Source organism: Coregonus clupeaformis, unplaced genomic scaffold (assembly GCF_020615455.1).
Source record: "Coregonus clupeaformis isolate EN_2021a unplaced genomic scaffold, ASM2061545v1 scaf0027, whole genome shotgun sequence".
In the NCBI taxonomy this organism is placed as follows: Eukaryota; Metazoa; Chordata; class Actinopteri; order Salmoniformes; family Salmonidae; genus Coregonus; species Coregonus clupeaformis.
Window position 1 is genome coordinate 666719 of NW_025533482.1, and position 19427 is coordinate 686145.

The 19427-nt window shown below is 44.6% G+C and overlaps 1 protein-coding gene across 2 annotated transcripts in view; it reads right to left on the reverse strand.

Annotated features, from left to right (window-relative positions):
- The window catches only part of LOC121569690 (retinoic acid receptor alpha), a 217917-nt gene that overhangs the window by 33657 nt on the left and 164833 nt on the right, over window positions 1-19427 (reverse strand). The window contains exon 1 of one of the 2 annotated variants that reach the window (XM_041880838.2): window positions 17603-18676. The exons of the other annotated variant lie outside the window; for it this stretch is intronic. Coding sequence (XP_041736772.1) covers window positions 17603-17780 — 178 coding nt within the window. The 5' untranslated portion in view covers window positions 17781-18676. Of the gene's footprint in view, window positions 1-17602; window positions 18677-19427 lie in introns of those variants that run through there. 2 annotated transcript variants of the gene reach the window in all.

The following is a 19427-nucleotide window of genomic DNA, read 5'->3' on the forward strand; positions in this document are numbered from 1 at the left end:
CGATGGTTGTCAGAATCTATGGTTGAAACGTTCATTAGAGTTCCTCATTACTATCCTCATCATGTTAGACCTGGGTGGAGGCAAGAGTGTACATTGACGTATGTGTGCTTGCTTATATGTATAAGAATGTGTGTGATCATGAGAGAAGAGAGAGAGAGAGAGAGAGAGAGAGAGAGAGAGAGAGAGAGAGAGAGAGAGAGAGAGAGAGAGAAGGCAGCCAGGATGTAGGTCATTCAGTGAGGCAGCCAGGCCAACTCTTTCTCCAGATCCAGCTCTAGACTGTCAGTGCTGTGTGAGTCACAGGCCTGGATTCAGCCCAACAAACCCCCAACCTACAGGCTCCAACAGCAACACACACACACAGGGTGACTCATCCCTCCAAGCTCCGGCCCCTGGCCCCCAGCCTCTGATTGGTGGACCGGACGACTGTTTACATAGCAGAAAAAAGACATGAGATAACCCTCAATGGTCCCTAGGGCTCGTACTATTGACAGAGAATACTTTCTGTTGGAGGGAGAATAGGGAGAGATCCATCCTTTTGTTTTGCTGAACATTACGCTGTATGTAAACAGGCAAAAAGGGTTACAGTATGCAACCAAGGTCATGAGTGAAAGTGTAAAGATGCCAGAGGGGTTGGCTGCAATGACTGGTGAACAAACAGTTGGAATGTTTTAATGCACAATTGCCTTTTCCTGCACAGTCCTGCATCTGGAGGTCATTCTGCATCCGCAGATTCACCAGAAAAACCCATGGTGCATCTCTTCCCTTTTTCCTCACCTTGATCCCTCCCAAAGTGAGCAGTCAGTGCCTCAGCAGCATGGGGCTTCTCCCCCCTTTAGTGCTAGCAGCGGGGGAGAGGAGTGGCAGTGAAAACATTGGGACCGGGACTAAAGTCTGGCAGTGAAACCATTGGGACCGGGGCTAAAGTCTGGCAGTGAAACCATTGGGACCGGGGCTAAAGTCTGGCAGTGAAACCATTGGGACCGGGGCTAAAGCCTGGCAGTGAAACCATTGGGACCGGGACTAAAGTCTGGCAGTGAAACCATTGGGACCAGGGCTAAAGTCTGGCAGTGAAACCATTGGGACCAGGGCTAAAGTCTGGCAGTGAAACCATTGGGACCGGGACTAAAGCCTGGCAGTGAAACCATTGGGACCGGGACTAAAGTCTGGCAGTGAAACCATTGGGACCGGGGCTAAAGTCTGGCAGTGAAACCATTGGGACCGGGGCTAAAGTCTGGCAGTGAAACCATTGGGACCGGGGCTAAAGTCTGGCAGTGAAACCATTGGGACCGGGGCTAAAGTCTGGCAGTGAAACCATTGGGACCGGGGCTAAAGCCTGGCAGTGAAGCCTTTGGGAATAGGGCTAAAGCCTGGCACAAGTCCACAGTCCACTGGGGGGAACCAGGGTGTTAACCACCATGTCATCTCTGGGCTTTGTTTCTGACAGCTAAATCTGCAGGAATTAGCGCCCCAGCAGACAATGGCATCGTAATCCCACCAGCCCAGCCCAGCATAACGTGCAGAGGGAGTACCATGGGTCAGTTACTCTGGTCCATTAGGCCAGGCTGGGTTAGGGCCAGGCTGGGCTGATTCGGGCTGTCGGCCCGGGAGGTTAGGACCTCGTTCTGGGATATTTGTACGTTTTTTTTATGGTTGTTGTGTAACACTTGAGCTGTTGTCTGTGGTGCTGTGGTGAGTGGTAGGATATTGGCAGAGGTAATCTGGGTTAATCACCTTGCATGACACAGAATTAGAGTAACCTGGAGACTGGTCCAATCCCAAAGTATAGAGGTTTTTGGGCCATTAGCCTACTTGGTCTCATACTAGGAACTTTCTTTTCGTGAATAAATTAACATAACTACATTTAACTCAAATAAAACAATTCTGTTGACATCCTTTACTTTTCAAAATACGGGGATGAAAATGTTGTTTTTGTAAATTTGTACAATTTCATATTTGACCCTGGTCATCGAGCTCAGAGGTCATAAAGTGAAGCTATGGCAGACTAGCTATTCCAGCTAAGTATAGCAAAGGCAGTGATGCTACGCTAGCTGGCTAGCCTCAGGGGGATAGACGGAAACCCCAGTGCCTCTCCCATTTCTGCTGCTGTGACACGCTAGTGTCTCCCTCTTCTCTCTCTCGCGCTCGCTCTCTCCTAGAGGAGTTCAGGGAACAATGGGCTCAATGATTTCCTCAGACCTGCCCTGCTCAGCTCTCTAGTCTCTCCCTCTCTCATCTCTCTCTTCTCCACTTGAAGTCTTAATCTCTTCCCCCTCGCCTTTCATCCCCACCGCTGCTCGCCCCAGACAGCCTCTCCAGGAATGAAGAGATGAAGGGAGAGAAGAGGAGGAGGGGAGGAGAGTGAGGGAGTTGCTTGGAGCTATTGAGGCTGGCTGACTCACCAGTGTGTGTGTGAGAGAGTGAGTGAGTGAGTGAGTGAGTGAGTGAGTGAGTGAGTGAGTGAGTGAGTGAGTGAGTGAGAGAGAGAGAGAGAGAGAGAGAGAGAGAGAGAGAGAGAGAGAGAGAGAGAGAGAGAGAGAGCGAGACCGAGAGGGAGGCAGATAAGGAGAGGAGGAGAGGGAAAGACTGTGCTTGGTTTTAGAAGAGAATAAATGGCGATGTTCTCTCTTTTGGTACATCTACTTACTACCACAACAATAACCATAATTACAACCAATGCTATTACTACTATACTTAAGCTACAACTGTCATTACAGAACATAAAACCATGACAACAGTCATCAGTTCTGTAACCACAAACAGCACAGACGCTCCTCTTGCTGCAAAAATGACTATCAGTGACACTAAACTTTTTGAAACCGTTCCAGTCTTATTTTTGTTAACATTTTAACCCATTTCTGCGACTCAGTTGTGATTTTGGACTCGCGGACATAAGGTAGAATCTGAGCCGTGGTGCTGGGAGATAACAGCAGGGTTTCAACCTGCCCCCAACCTCACTCTGAAGTGTGCGGATCTACTTCCATCCACCCAGCAGTGTACCATGCCATGTGCCTCAGAGGTGGGTTTGAACTTCTCCCACCCAGCCTGCCAGCAGCGTGTCATGCCCCAAAGCTGGGCTAGATCTAAATCCTTCCTCCCAGCCAGCCGAGAGCATGCCATGTGCCTCAGAGCTAGGCTCAGAGCTGGGCTAGAGGGCATTTCTCTGAGTCTGACTGGAGGAGGAGAAGAAGAGACCCCCACGAGGCTTGGTGAAATGCCAGAGCACTCACATCATATCATGCATGACTGCAGAGCGGAATGTGCGCAATGGGGCAGGGCGCTGGCTTGTGTCTTTAACACGCCATCTTCTCTGAGGGGGAACTGTGACTGGCCACTTGTGTTCTCCATTATGTTCTGGTACATTACGGCTGTCTTGAAAAGCAATGGTCGGTAGCTATGGGGGAAATAGGGAAATGGATTCCCTGCTTGCAACAGACAAGCATGGTAACCCCAAAACGTTAAGGAATATTCAAACAAGAATCCTAGCGATCGTTGCTAATAGTTTCAGAAAATGTGTCCATACTTTTCAAAAACAAGGGCCTGGAGCAATGTGCTGGAAGTCTTTCTAAAACAACAATAACAGCAGTTACCATTTCCCAAAACAAAACAGGACAGACCTTTAACTACAAAAACAGTGTTCCAAAACAAATCAGGGCAGACCTTTAACTACAAAAACAGTGTTCCAAAACAAATCAGGACAGACCTTTAACTACAAAAACAGTGTTCCAAAACAAATCAGGACAGACCTTTAACTACAAAAACAGTGTTCCAAAACAAATCAGGACAGACCTTTAACTACAAAAACAGTGCTCCCAAAACAAATCAGGACAGACCTTTAACTACAAAAACAGTGTTCCCAAAACAAATCAGGACAGACCTTTAACTACAAAAACAGTGTTCCCAAAACAAATCAGGACAGACCTTTAACTACAAAAACAGTGTTGCCAAAACAAATCAGGACATACCTTTAACTACAAAAACAGTGCTCCCAAAACAAATCAGGACAGACCTTTAACTACAAAAACAGTGTTCCCAAAACAAATCAGGACAGACCTTTAACTACAAAAACAGTGTTCCCAAAACAAATCAGGACAGACCTTTAACTACAAAAACAGTGTTGCCAAAACAAATCAGGACAGACCTTTAACTACAAAAACAGTGTTCCCAAAACAAATCAGGACAGACCTTTAACTACAAAAACAGTGTTCCGAAAACAAATCAGAACAGACCTTTAACTACAAAAACAGTGTTCACAAAACAAATCAGGACAGACCTTTAACTACAAAAACAGTGTTCCCAAAACAAATCAGGACAGACCATTAACTACAAAAACAGTGTTCCCAAAACAAATCAGGACAGACTTTTAACTACAAAAACAGTGTTCCGAAAACAAATCAGAACACACCTTTGCTACAAAAACAGTGTTCCGAAAACAAATCAGAACAGACCTTTGCTACAAAAACAGTGTTCCGAAAACAAATCAGAACACACCTTTGCTACAAAAACAGTGTTCCGAAAACAAATCAGAACAGACCTTTGCTACAAAAACAGTGTTCCGAAAACAAATCAGAACAGACCTTTGCTACAAAAACAATGTTCCGAAAACAAATCACTTCAAATGTCTAGGACATACAAGAGCAGATTGAAACCGTTCATGGACTAAAGTAAGTTAACAGGGAACACTGTTACGCTTTTTCTTCTTCATTTTCTGCTAGGCCTTGGAGGCCTCAGTGTGGCTGTGTCATGGTTTTTACTCAGGCATGCGCTAGCCAGCCGCTGTGGGCAGAAATAGCCTATTTCATCGCGTGGCAAAGCTCAGCTGGGTAAGACTCAAATGACTGCCAGTGGCTCCTCCACCCCTCGACCAAACTGAGGAGTGGAGATAAGAAAAGGAGATAAGTCAAGACAAGAAAACAAACTAATAAGTGTGAGAAGGAACAGCAGCACGTTGGAGGGGGAGAGGATCAGGCTATATCGGTCTGTCTCTAAAAGGCTGGAAACAAACTGAACTGTTGCTAAAAACAGATATGACTTGTCTTCGTCTCCTCTTCCACAACCAAGCTGAGAGGAGGAAATAGGAGCCAAACAAGGAAATTGTTTAATTAGATCAAGATTAGTAATGAGATTAGCCGTGTGTGTGTGTGTCCTGATCCAGAGAAGTTATTTTCAGCGCCACTCTTAACATACAAGCGTTGCTTTGCTTTCTGCATGTTTTTAGATGGCTCACCCTGAAACAGAGCAATGGGCTCTAGTGATGAGGGAACAGCTTGATGAGGGAATAGCTTAGTCCCAGCTCAGGGAGCTGACCTAGAATAGTCTCACAGTAATGAGGGAACAGCACACTCACGACTAACAGTACAGACCTAGGGCCAGTCTCACAGTGAGTAGCATTGAAGAAAAAATACAGTCACGGCTGAGGGAACTGACCTAGGATCAGTCTGAGAGACTAGCAATGACAGTTCAGTCTCTACTAACAGAACTGACCTATGATCAGTAGTAATGTTAGAACAGACCAGTCACGACTATCAGACCTGACCCATGATCAGTAGCAATGTTAGAACAGACCAGTCACGACTATCAGACCTGACCTAGGATCAGTAGTAATGTTAGAACAGACCAGTCACAACTAACATAACTGACCTAGGGCCAGTCTCACAGTTTGTATTAATGACAAAAACAGTACAGTCACGGCTGAGGGGATTGACCTAGGACCAGTAGCAATGTTAAAACAGCCCAGTCATGGCTGAGGAGATCCGTGATCTCCCAGCGACAGTCACTGACCTACATTCAGCTGCAGCTGCTGGGCCATGTCTGAGAGAGGTAGGCAGCACTGGGGGATTTCTCCAGAGGTAGGGGTGTGTGTGTATGTATGTGTGTGACTGAATGGATATGAGCATATGTTTGTGTCTATTAGCAAATGTTGTGTGTGTGTTTATGTCTGTATGTGTGTGCCTCTATAAGCAAGCATGCGTGTGAGATTTAAGAACCTCAACACCCTTTAAATGCCCCAAAGCATCGTCAGCACAGCTTGCCTTTCCTACAAGCACTGTGTCATGTGTATACATTCATGTGCATCACTGTGTGTATCAACTGTAAATAAGTCTCTTAATGTCTCCCTCCCAAGGCTACTGCTTTGTTATTCTTCTGTTTAAAGGAGCATGTTGAGACTCCTCTAATGTGAATGAGAGAGTTAATTAGTAAAGGAGAGAGAGAGAGTGTGTGTGTATCTGTGTATGTGTGTGTGGCTGGAAGGAAGCAGTGTTGGTTGGTTTGTCCTAACGAACGAGAACCGACCATTAGACCTACACCCCCCCTCACCCTTCCAGCCACACACACATACACAGATACACACACACTCTCTCTCTCTCCTTTACTAATGAACTCTCTCATTCACATTAGAGGAGTGGCAGGTAGCTTAGTGGTTAAGAGCGTTGTGCCAGTAACCGAAAGGTCGCTGGTTCTAATCCCCAAGCCGACTAGGTGAACAATTTGTCGATGTGCCCTTGAGCAAGGCACTTAACCCTAATTGCTCCTGTAAGTCGCTCTGGATAAGAGCGTCTACTAAATGACGTAAATGTAAAAATGGAATGATCACATTCCAAACCCAGTGGGGGAAGGGGGTTGGCTACTGAGCCTGACCCTTAAACCAAACGGGACAGCGGCTTTCTGCAGGCCATAGAGGAGGGCAGGGAGGGAGGTGAAGGAGAGAGAGATGAAAGGGAGGGAGAGGAGGAGGGAGAAAGACATGTGGGTTTGATTCCCACGGGTGGCCAAAAAAATTAATAATAATAATAATAAATGTATGCACTAACTGTAAGTCGCTCTGGATAAGAGCGTCTGCTAAATGACTTAAATTTAATGTAAATGGTATGACAGGAGAGGTGGAAAGAGTGAGTGAGAGAGACAGAACAGAACAGAGGAGGAAGAAAGGGGTTGGGAGAGACAGCGAGAAGAGGGGGCCAGGAAGATGAGAGAGAGAGAGAGAGAGAGAGAGAGAGAGAGAGAGAGAGAGAGAGAGAGAGAGAGAGAGAGAGAGAGAGAGAGAGAGAGAGAAAAGGGGTCCTGGGTGGCGCAGATAAGCCAAAGGACCTAACTCAGAGTTCAAAAAAATATGCTTGTGGCCATACCACCCTGAGGGTCGGGCCTGGTTAGTCCCGGGATGGGAGACCGCTGTAAGCTCAAAAAAAATATATTTTTTAAATAGAAAAGAAAGAAAGCGGAGAAAGATGAGGTTAACTTCCTCAATGTGGGGAGACGGGTCTGGGGGGAGCAGGGGGGGTTGGGTGTCCGGCTGGCAGGCCGACCGGCTTGGTCCGTTTACACTTTCTTTAGTGTGGCTTGACCTACAATCCCTTTTATTAGCCCTTGAATTAAAGAGATTCTCCGGTACTTTTATATACTTTTTAGTGGCCCACATGGGGGGAAATGTAGGGGAAATGGTGCGGCACAGCTTAAAGAAAACAATTGCTTCCAAACTAGGGATTTCATGGTTAATTGAGGTAAGACAGTAATTCTGCTCATAGATTATGCAAGTATGAACTACACAGACACATCCAGCCCAAACCGGGAAGTTAGGAAAATACTTTCTTAGTCACCAAAGTACCGGAGCATTACTTTAAGCTGCCACACAGCTTTAACCAAAGGCAACCACAGCCCCAAGGTGAAGTGTCTGTGTGTCTGCTAGTATACGGTAAGTACTGTGTGTGTGTGTGTGTGTGTGTGTGAGTGAGTGAGTGAGTGAGAGAGAGAAAGAGAGAGTTTATAAGTACAATAAACATGTGGATGTGTAGATGAGCTTCATCATAATAGCAGAAATAGTATTATTATTATTCTGTCTTTGGGAGGTGACGCCAGCTATTATTACATTTGTCTCGAGTTGTTTCTCTGTCGCCTTAATCCATAATTTTAAGTGCTTACGAACGCTCACCTTCTCTTCCCTCCCCTGAGTTCTCGCTCCAATGAGCGCCTAACTGAAGCTGCGCTTTCATCTCCGCTGGTGACGAATGGCATTCTCCATGTTCATGCGCTTGCAGATCTGACAAACGCACACGCCCTTCTGGCAATGACATTAAATATAGGATGGGTTTTGGCGGGGAGCAAGGGAGCGAGAGTGTGGGAGCGATCAAAAGAGAGAAAAAGAGGGAGGGGTGCTATGATAGGATGGATGGAATAAAACACATTTCACTTCTTTTATAGATCTATGGATTCTCCCAATGGCCACGTTCTTCTCTTAACATAGATATACATGCATCTATACTTGATCAGGACAAGCAGCACCACCCCAGTGAGCTAAATTAGTTGAAAGACGTATTTTCAACCAAAAATACGTTTTTATAACGTCTTGTGGTATACCATGAATAGTTAAGCATACCAACCTATGCCCCCTGGCCAATTACAGTAGGCTACATGTTTACACTAGCTCCTCTTACCTACAAGGGTCAGGTAGAGAGACATCTCGATACCAATGCCATACAGAATCACCCTAGCAGACAGATGATTCAATACACCAACAGGAACAGGAGAAGGACACTCCAACATATCAGTGTATTCTCTTTCCTCTGACTGCGGTCTGATACTCCAACCAGTGGTGTACAGGCTACTGTTCGTGAAGACACTTTAGTATGTGCATGGGATGGCTGCGTGAACTGAACCCACGACTGTGCTCTTACCAACTGAGCCACACAGTCTCCTGTTCATGACCGCGTCGGTTCAGACGGTGGTGTTCAAACGACTCACCGGGTCAAGCGGTCGTTGTGGTAACTCGATGGAGGTTGTCGGCTCATTAGGCTAATGTGCTAATTTGAAGCACCCTACGGAGCTCATCTGCATAATTAACTAGCAGGTGAGAGGGTGATGGGTGATGGGTGCTTTCATGGGATCGGGTTGGCACAGAGTGTGTGATTGTGTGTGTACATGTGTGTTTGGGATTGAGTGTGTGTGGGTATGTGTGTTAGTGAGTTTGGAATGGAGTTTGGTGTGTATACGTGTGCTTGTGTGTTTGGATAAGCAGCGGTGTTGTAGTACTCGAGTAAAAACGGTTGGACCGCAGCTTTTAGCACTACCAAGGGACTTGTGACTCAAGTATAAAGGACTCGGACTTGGACACGAACACTAGGTACTTGGGACTCGGACTCTAAGTTTAGTGACTTGACTACATTACTGATAAGCAGTGGTTGCAGGCTGAATCCTCTGACCTTTGACCCTCTCTGGGACTTCTGCTGGAAATTAACTCCATGATGGGCAGCCACCCTTCCTTTCCACCCCCTTTGCCCCCATATATCCCACTTCCCTCACTCCTGATGCCCTCTGCCACTCTGAGCAGACACCACCCACCTTTGTTCCCCTCTGGGCCCCCTGCCAGTGCAGGTTTCGCCCGCAGGCTCTCCTCCCTCCCTTATTTTTACAGCCCACATTTTACAAGCGCTCTTCAGTTTCTTTTCCTTGGTGTTTTAACGGCGTGTAACAGAAGAGAAGATGGCTCCCATCCCCCCAGCCGTCTGGTCTGCTCTTTCTAAGTGCTGCTCAAACTACACAAGTTATGCCTGTGTGCAATTCACATTAGTTAGCACTTAGCGTTAGCAGCACATGTATATTACTTAGTGGTGGTGTTGAGGGAAGCCAGGGGGAATTCCATGGGAGGGAAGGAATATCATATGGATTGATAGCTGGCTAGGTTTACGGTCTTGGTTGCATCTACATTTAATGTAACCTATACATTTGTCATCGGCTATACTTTTTGCTATAGACTAGCTATAGCCTACATTTTTTGGATAATTAATTTCTTATAAGACTATTGCATCACCCTTATTTGCCTTCACTTCATTCATTCTATCCAATCGCTCACACCATATCCTTCCTTCCTTCCTTCCTTCCTTCCTTCCTAGCTCAGTGTGATCCACAAAGAAGTGAGAAAGATACAATGGAAGTCAGTGGTTTAGGGGTATGAGAGCAGCCCAAGCCCACAGGCTGAGAGTGGCTTAGGTAGGTTTATCCGTAGCCCAGAAACTGTCAGTGTGCTTGGGCACGGCGCCCTTCAAATCCGCCTTAGCACAGCACAAATAGACCTCCATCTAGCTCCAGATCCCTTCCCTTAGCTCTCCCACTTCTGAGTAAAGTCCTGATCAATAAAAGGAGACAGAGGACAGAGAGGAGTGGATTATTGAGAGGAAAAACAAACCCTCAGACCAAAACAGACATCAGACACTTCAGGACTTATTCTAGGCCAAAAGCTATAGACCTGCATTCCACCACAAGCTAAGCTCGTTGCAACCCAAACACTAACTTGGAGTGGACCAATCCTAATAGCAGGGTTAATACACATTTTGACAGATGGAATTTCATGACTTCTCCATGACTTTTAACCAAATTTCCATGACCAACAATTGTACGTATAAAACAGTTAGCGTAATGTGGTATCAACAATGGGATTCTGATATCTGATCCCATGTACCATCTCCTGTCATTGAGCAAGGCACTTCACCTCCCACAAAGTAGAATACCTGTTAGGCAACTGTATAAAACACATGTGGTCAACCCTCAGTCTGGAGAGCTACTGGGCGTGCAGGCTTTTGATACAGCCCTGCTCAAACACATCAGAGCCATTTTATCAAGGTGAAGGTCGGTGGAAAGTTTTTTGGGACATGCCGAAAACATGGACACATGCTAATAATAGCTAAACAGTTACCTAGAGGGTACAAGATATGTTTTGAATGATTAAAGTACACTATAAATAATGTGTTGCAATATTTAATTTCAAGTGAAGGACCCCGTAGTTCCATTTCAACACTGTGAGGACTAACAGAACCATGGGCCAACCAGCCCCAGACACAACACTCCCTAATTCCCTTCACTAAACTGACAGTACAATTCCCAATATCCACTCTATAATCCCAAACAGACCCCACCATGCCATATCCAGTACCAGGCACCACTTTCTAATCTACCAGGCACCACAACAACAGGGCTGTCAGGCCATTAAATCATTAAGTTGTGCAACACCGTCTGCTAGTAAGTAGACTTAGCACTAGCTCTAGGAACAGCCTGTTCAGCGAGAGTTTAACATTTACATTTACGTCATTTAGCAGATGATCTTATCCAAATGGGAGTTTGTGGTTTCGCTGCTATTTGTTTTTTTTTCTTTAAAGAGGTGTTAAAAGAAGCAGGCGTGGTTGCGGAGCGTACTGGCACAGGACGTGGGCTCTGGGGTGGAAGAGAAGCCGCCAAACGGGGTTGTGAAATCCTGCCCTCTGGTCCTCTCTGTCTCTCAGTGCGGTATATGATGTGATGATGAGCGCTAGTGTCTGTCAGCCTTCCCTGATTACAGAGGAGCTAGGCTAATGGTTCGCCTGCAGGTACTGGAGTGCGTCTGTCTCTGCCACAGAGGGCACTGTGCTCTGTGAGAGGTTGTGTGTGTGTGAGAGCGTGGGGTAAATAGAGTTGCATTGTAGTAAAGATGGGATCATACGTTTATGCTGAAATGTGTGTGGGTGTAAAAAAAACATGAGCACAAGAGGGAAGTGAATGAGACGGAAATCAATTACATTTCCCAAATGCACTTTATACGAGAACATTTCTAGTCCTCGAAAGCGCAGCGTTCCAGCGTTCCAGCGTTCTGCATTCCGCTTCTAACACATGCAACACAACGAAGTTGTGCACTCATCTCTTTAGACAACAGTATCCCCTTTGTTTTGGACACAGTCCATTGAAGTTTGAGTAGCCACTTCTGAATTCGGAGCCCAGCTCTACACATGTCCCTTCTCAACAGGCTATTACTCATGGTAAGAGGGGAGGCCCCAAAACACAGAGCTGCAGCAGCAACAGTAGAATAGGCCCTCGCTTTAAAACCACAGCTAGATCCCATACCAGCTGGCAGTCCCTAAAGAAAGCACCGCACCCCCGTCTAAGACGTCACACACCGCATGGCAAAGACGTGGGAGGGGGAGTAGGGCTACACGCCGGCTTTATTTACACACTGTGGCCACGAGGAGACTGCAGCCGCTACCGCTTTTGTTGACTCCAGTGTCTGTTGCCAGACTGTTTAATCCTCGCATCTCTTAAATGCAGAGCCAGCCTACTACTGGTCGGCCAAACCACGGGAACACCGAGCAGACGCTGCCAGCCGTGTTGGGCTGTTGGCAGGGCCAGAGAGGCCGCCCGCCTGCCTGTCCGCGAGATCTGCATTTGACAGCGGTCTCGCCACGCTGTCTGGAGCGCAAACTGCAACCCCCAAAAGCCACAGTAGACCCAGTAGACCGGAACATTCTTTAACGACCACTTACTTTTCTTCCTACTTACTCCCTGCTTCCTCGTTTTATGTCTGTCCCTTGCTCGCTCGCTCCCGTCCTCCCACTCTATGTCCAGCTCTCTCTCTTCCTCTCTTTCTTACCTCCATCCCTCTCTTTCACCTACCACACTTTTCTTTCTATCTTTCCTTCTCATGTTGCCTTTTCTCCACTTCCTCCATGCCGGGTGATTGTTCCCTGCCGGCGCGGAGCAACGCTGTCCATGGGAAACAATTAAACGCCACATGGTCTTCCTTAGTAAGGACTTCCTTTCTGAGGCGCCACAGGAGTGCCGTAACGGCCGTCAGGATCCCAGTAGCTCCACACACAGATACACACACACACTCCATGCCAAACACACACCACACCAGAGAGCCATTAGACCAGAGGCAGCTGGAGGAATCTAGGCAGGCAGCTGTAAAGGGAAATTCAAGGTGACAGTGTTTCGTCTTTGGATGCCAGGACTTTTTAAGGATGAATGACAGGCCACCAAACCAGACTTGACTGTATTTGTCTTTATGCATGCTTGCTAATGCATTGTAAATGCAAAATATAAATGAACTTTATATTTTTTGAGGTGGTTGGTCCTCTAATATGGTGAAGACATGGACATAAAGGTAGACTTAGTCCAGGAATTGAGGAGATGGGCTGAAAGTCTAATCCTGGAACAAACACATTTCCTTTGGCCAACATAGTTGATAACAACAGTGTAATACGTATCGAAGTCCTAGCCTGGGAGCCTGTCTGTTCTGCTCAACTCCTAATGGAATTGTCATGAGAAATGTTCACCTTGCCAATGAAGTACGCAAAAGCACAACAGATCTGGGTCCAGGCTATCAAAGTCCTGGTCTGTGGTTCTACTCCAGGCTCTAGAGGGCCATCTCATTCCAGGCTCCTGTCTCCTCCCCTGCCTGCAAGACTCTTCTCTGGGCAGCAGCAGCAGTCAGCATGATGGAGGACATTTCAAACAACCTGTGATTGATGTGCCCCGAGTTTCGTTGTCCTGGATGGTGACTCTCGCTGCCCTGATGAGGTGTGGTGACTTTGCCAACAGTGAGGCAGGGTGCTTGAGTTGAGTACCTGCTTTTACTAGGTGTTGCTCATACACTCCTACAAGGATTTTTCATTTTTCAAGCGGAGACCTTTCATGCCAGTGAAAGTGTCTGAGCTTGCTCAAGCATCAAGGCTATCCAATTACTATTGTCAGTCACTCCTTCAAGGACCACACTGATAAAACAGACAGACTGGGTGGCTTATTTCCTGCCCTATTTTATCCTACGACTAACAATATCACTCAATTCAATAATAATAGTTAAGGCTTGCTTTTATAAAACACTTCCGAAATAAATAAAGACACTGAAGTGTCAGGAAACCCAACGACTTCCATTCTACGTCAAAGTGACCTATACGTGAGAACGGCTTGGGGAGGGGAGACAAAGCTCAAAATAACCGTTCTTTCTGACTTGAGTGCTCTGGGGGATTATCCCGAGGAGGGCTGAAGTAAATGGCACTTCACTCAATAGCACTTTACTGCCGGGACTGAATGGCTGTCTACCTCTTTGTGAGCTGCGATTGCCACAGGTTTGTTTTGGCATGAAATGGTCAGCGGCAGGGCGCCCGGCAAACATTCATGAATCGAATGGGGGCTTATTTTCCTTACAAAAAGTCTGGCAAAAGCTGGGGCTATAGTTCAATTTAGCAAGGTGGCTGCTGCATATTTGGTGAGTGTTGCTGGGCGCACAATACAACACCGTTAGTCATCCTCGGCCTTCAGACAGAGCACAATGAGAGAGAGACAGAGAGAGAGAGAGAGAGACAGAGAGAGAGAGACAGAGAGAGAGACAGAGAGAGAGACAGAGAGAGAGAGAGAGCAAGACAGAGAGAAAGAGTGAGAGAGAGAGAGAGAGAGAGAGAGAGAGAGAGAGAGAGGGAGAGGGCAAGGCAGCTTTGCACAGGGCCTGTCTTCACATAACAGTTTGTCTGGATCTCTGAGCTGTTTTTAAAGTTGCACTATGCAGAAATCACTCCGCGATTTCCTGGTTACTAAAACTCTAATAATTCGCCTCATTTCAGTTTATGTGACAAAATAAGATAGTGTAGTGTAGAGAATCATTGTACCATCTAAACCGCTATGAAATATATTTTCCATAACCAAAAATATTGTTGTTTAAGCTGTTTGAAGCTAGTGTACAAAACCATAAATAAAAGATGCAAAAACAAAACGTAAGCACGGGAAGCATAGAAATAGCGCACATAGAACAGATCTACCGCTTCTTAGACTTGCTTTCAAGCAGCATGATAGATCTATAATTCACATTTATATGTGAATTTGGTCGGGTTTGTTCATTAAGGCACAAGTATAGTAGGGCTGGGCCATATATCAAATTAATTTGATTAATTCAAATATATGTTTTTGAGCGATATTCCAAATGTCTATATCGCAATAATCAACGTTTAATTTGTTCTGTTTTTATGAGCGTTTATGTCCGCTTGTTCTCATGTTGTCTTCTTGGTCTCGTCTCCTTCGCTCCTCTGTGCTGTGTGCAATGGCTTGTAGGCTGTGCACCTTCCAATTTACACACACACACCAAGCCCCTGCCACTCACAACAACAAAGATGAGAGATCACTTCCTCCTATCTGACAAGCGGATTCAACTCACTATTTCCATTTGAGGTTTGGTCCACCGGAAACATCGCTCATATGGACACTGAAACACATTGAACAATTATTTTACTGTAATAGAGGAGAAGTTAACCTTTTTAACGATACCCTTTTTATGTCTCAACTCCTCAAATTGCAAGCAGAGCAGAGAACTAAAACAAGAGTATCAATGAACATTGATTCTGGAAAATGTATGCTTAGTTTGTCACACAAGGCATTGTGGTACCACATACCGTTAGCAGCATTTTAGCCAAAGTCTGTGTTTTATAATGTGCAATAAGCACAAAACACAATTATATAAGGAATTGGCAACTTGTTCTCATTCTCATAACAGTTCAACTGTTCTACCTTGTTAGCAAGCAAGTAGATCAAAGTTGATCAACTTGAAATATAAAGATTAGCTGGCTACTCACTAGCACATGAGCTTGTGCTTGAGAGATTGTTTATGAGACCTGTGTTAATTTTCTATAATGCCTGCTACAAGAAGTTAGTCATTATTAGTGAATGTGCATTATGCATGGTTCTGGTATTATTTTTTTTTACAAAAAGGGCATTTTCATAAACAGACTTGAAAGCAAGATCAGTGATTATTGCAAAAAAGCAGATTAAACTATAATAAATAAAAATACATTCTTACTGGGTCTTATGGTTGTGGAAGGCTTATATTTAGCCTAGGTATAACTTCACAAGTCCTGAATTCATTAGATTATTACTTACTGTCTGAAATACAGTGTATTGTACCTTTAAATTGTACAACAAAGCTTCTTTAGAAAAAAATACATATATAACCGAGATCTATATCGTGAATCTGCCATAAGTCCGAAAAAAATAGAGATATGATTTTTAGGCCATATCGCCCAGCCCTAACGTATAGCAAAAGGTTTTGCAATGAAAATCAGTCCTCTAGTTGTTGGACAAGTTCAGGTAAGCAAGAACTTCTCTGTTCCATTCAGTTCCAAAACATTTAGTCTCTACTGAACAGGACCCTGGTTTGTGACTCAACGCAACACCCTGTTGAGATCCCAGCAGGGTTGTTCTCTCATGAGGACATTGCTATGGGAGACCTTCAAAGAGCGGCTCTGACTGTCTGACTCAGCTGAAACTGAGAAAGGGCTCTGGTCAACTTTCATTCTCCATGACCACAACAAGCAACTATCAACATCAAAATAGACCTAAAAGTGTAGGGATGAGCATGCAATAATATATCTCTCAGAGTTTAAATCAAAGATGCCCAAGTGTTGTTATTGAACAAGCTTTTTCCAGATTGTAGAATATCTATATATCTATATCTATATATATATATATATATATATATATATATATATAATATTTTATTGTGGGTGCTACCATATTATCTTTTGGAGTAAGACTAAATCTTAACCTCCTTAAGATGTGGCCCTCTGTGTCTTCCTGACCTCTTTGCCCCCTTCAGAGGGGCATATATACTTGGGTCAATTGTAGCCATCTCCATGAGAAAGGGGAACTGAGCCAGTGAACAAATGATCCCTCCAACAGGCTTACACAAGCTTAGCACTGTTGACATGTCCAAACAATCACTGGAGACCACATTTCCAGGCAGACTTTGACCATCAAAACGTCACACTTGTACTGTGAGCACATACCAGGAATTGTTCCATCATCACACTTCTTGTGAATTTGGAGCAGACATGTTTTAAATATAAAAGATAGCTTCTCCTCACAAGACACATACACTGTGACGTGTAGGCTACTATAAAAAAGACGAATGAGTCAGCAAGTTACAAATACATGACCTTACTATCCTACCCATTGTGTGATCTTTGGACGTTCAACTCCAATAAAGGCTGTAAAAAATATATGCAAGCAAAGAACTGCAAGCATTGTGTATCTATTCGGTCATACTGATCATTAAAGATAATTTAAAATGTATTTGTATGGCAATGTTACTTGATATGCAGTCCCGTGTAGCTCAGTTGGTAGAGCATGGCGTTTGCAACGCCAGGGTTGTGGGTTCGTTTCCCACGGGGGACCAGTATGAAAAAAAAAAAAAAAAAAAAAAATGTATGCACTCACTAACTGTAAGTCGCTCTGGATAAATGACTAAAATGTAAATATGGTTAGGTCTACTTTTTTCTTCCATGTGAGAAAGTAGGCCTTGGCTATATATAGCATGTCGTTGAATATATAAACACTAGTATAGCAACACAGACATGGCCACATAGTAATGAGTCACAAGGCGCCTCAAGCATGGCATGGTTTCAGTTTTTGCAAGCAATTTGAAACAAATGTAACACGGTGGTGAGAACGCATTGCCACAATGTTATTAAGATGTTGCAAATAAATGCTGCATGTTTTCACGATGATAAACTGTTGTAGGGCGATATAATGTAACGAGTTGGCTAAGTATACCAGTTCAAATAATTAAATTGATCTGACGATGCACTGTCGACAAAAGTAAGTTTGGCCTACATTAAATAACTTCAAACAGAGACAGAACATGAAGCCTACCGAAGAGCGAAACATTATAACAACGCGGGATCGTGCAACAATCCACAGCACCCATCATGGCATGCGCGTAATATCTACAGATTACATTATATGTGCGCCTTGGTACATGCATGTTTCTTTCAACAATCAATTACTGGTTAGTCGAGAACAATTAAAGTGGACATCAACATACAGTGGTTTGATCCATTCCAGTGTTGATTTCTGATGGACGAGCTGAAGGTACGGGGTGCCCCAGGTACGAGGCCCTTCTCAGGGATTAGACATCCTCGGTTCTGGTGGTAGTAATCCATAGTTAAAAACGGGTTCGGACTAGGGGTGAGTCCCACCACATCCTCACTGTCGTACATCATGCAAAACAACTGCAGCCCGAAATAGAAAGCGAATTTCCTTTGATCTCCTCCCGTTCAAATAAAGAAGACAAGAGACGGTTTCAAAATTACCGAGCGCAACGAAGGATGTCATCACATATCGCGGAGATAGAACGCATTGGAGGGTTTCCTCCCTAACAGAGTTGTAACAATATTACAACAATGTAACAACTTCTTGTTATCCAATTTATCCGATGAACTGACGTAACCGACCTATATGGGGGTTTAATTCAGTGGGCACAAACGGTAGCAAACAAACGGTTGTGATTAGGAAAAATCATTAGGCAAAAATGTTCAAACATAATTATTCCGTCCGTTATTTGCTCCGCTCGTTTTGGGAATATATGAGTCCACGATTCAGTGTTTTTGAATGGTGTTTCTTAAACTGTTGACCAACTCGGGCGACACAGGGATAAAAGTGGACCACGCTATCCCGCCCGTCGAGCTGCCTTTTCACTCCAATGCAAGCATGTGTAGAATGCCAGTACTATAGAAAAGTCGCCTATGATAAATTATAGTCCAGCGTCAGTGAAGTGTCCACCCAATCTCGTATTTAGAGATACAGTATGTCGCCTCACCAACCGAATCAAGTGGAAATAGATATTATAATTCCAACTCCAACTATGACAACACCAGAACGGATAATATGTCCAGGAGTAATATCCTATCTCTTCGATAGACGACGGCGAACGCTATAATATTTAATCTCAAACACAATAGGTTTAAGATTCGCCGAAAAATCTCGAGAATCTGTTGAGCATCCTGTTGTTTTCGGGCTCCTCGCGTTACATAAGGATACTTGAGGGCCGGCGTCCATGTCTTGTGAAGGGACCTCTGCTCACCGTTCATTCAGTTTCCAAATCCTGCCCTGCAATTTTTGACGAGTATCAGCAGCTGCGCATTAGCTCCACCTACCCAGCCTCACTTCTCCTTCCTAAAACTTCAGCTGGGTGTTTAAAACCGGAAGCATCCCGTTTTGGGGAAAAGCATAGCGGAACAGGCGAAGCCCGTAAACCGGCTCAGGCGTTTCTTTTACGCCTGCTACCTTAGGTTACCCTTCGTCTGTCTATCAATTTAATTTCAATTTCAATTTTCAATTTAAGGGCTTTATTGGCATGGGAAACGTATGTTAACATTGCCAAAGCAAGTGAAGTAGATAGTAAACAAAAGTGAAATAAACAATAAATATTAAATCTCAGCTCTCCCTCACTGGCTCCGGCCAAATGTAACCTTCTCAGGTTGTAAATCATAGAGGGGGGCATTTGATGTAGTTGAAGGATTTCAACAGATGACTCTGAGGTGGAGTATCTATTCTGCATGAGATTTGAAGTGGAACATGATAATTACATGATAATAACAGTACAGCCCTAATTGATCTATGACTGTAGTGGGACTGGACAGCAACTGGGCTGTCATTTTGTTACAATGACTGAAGTCGGCCAATGGTCCTTTAAAAGTGCAAAATGCAGAAATCTCTCTGCCATTTCCTGGTTGCTAAAATTCTAATAGTTTGCCAAATTTTTGTTTATTGTACAAAACAAGCAAGTATAGTGTAGAGAATCATTGTACCATCTAAACCGCTATTAAATATATTTTCCATAATCAAAAATATTGTACACTGAACAAAAA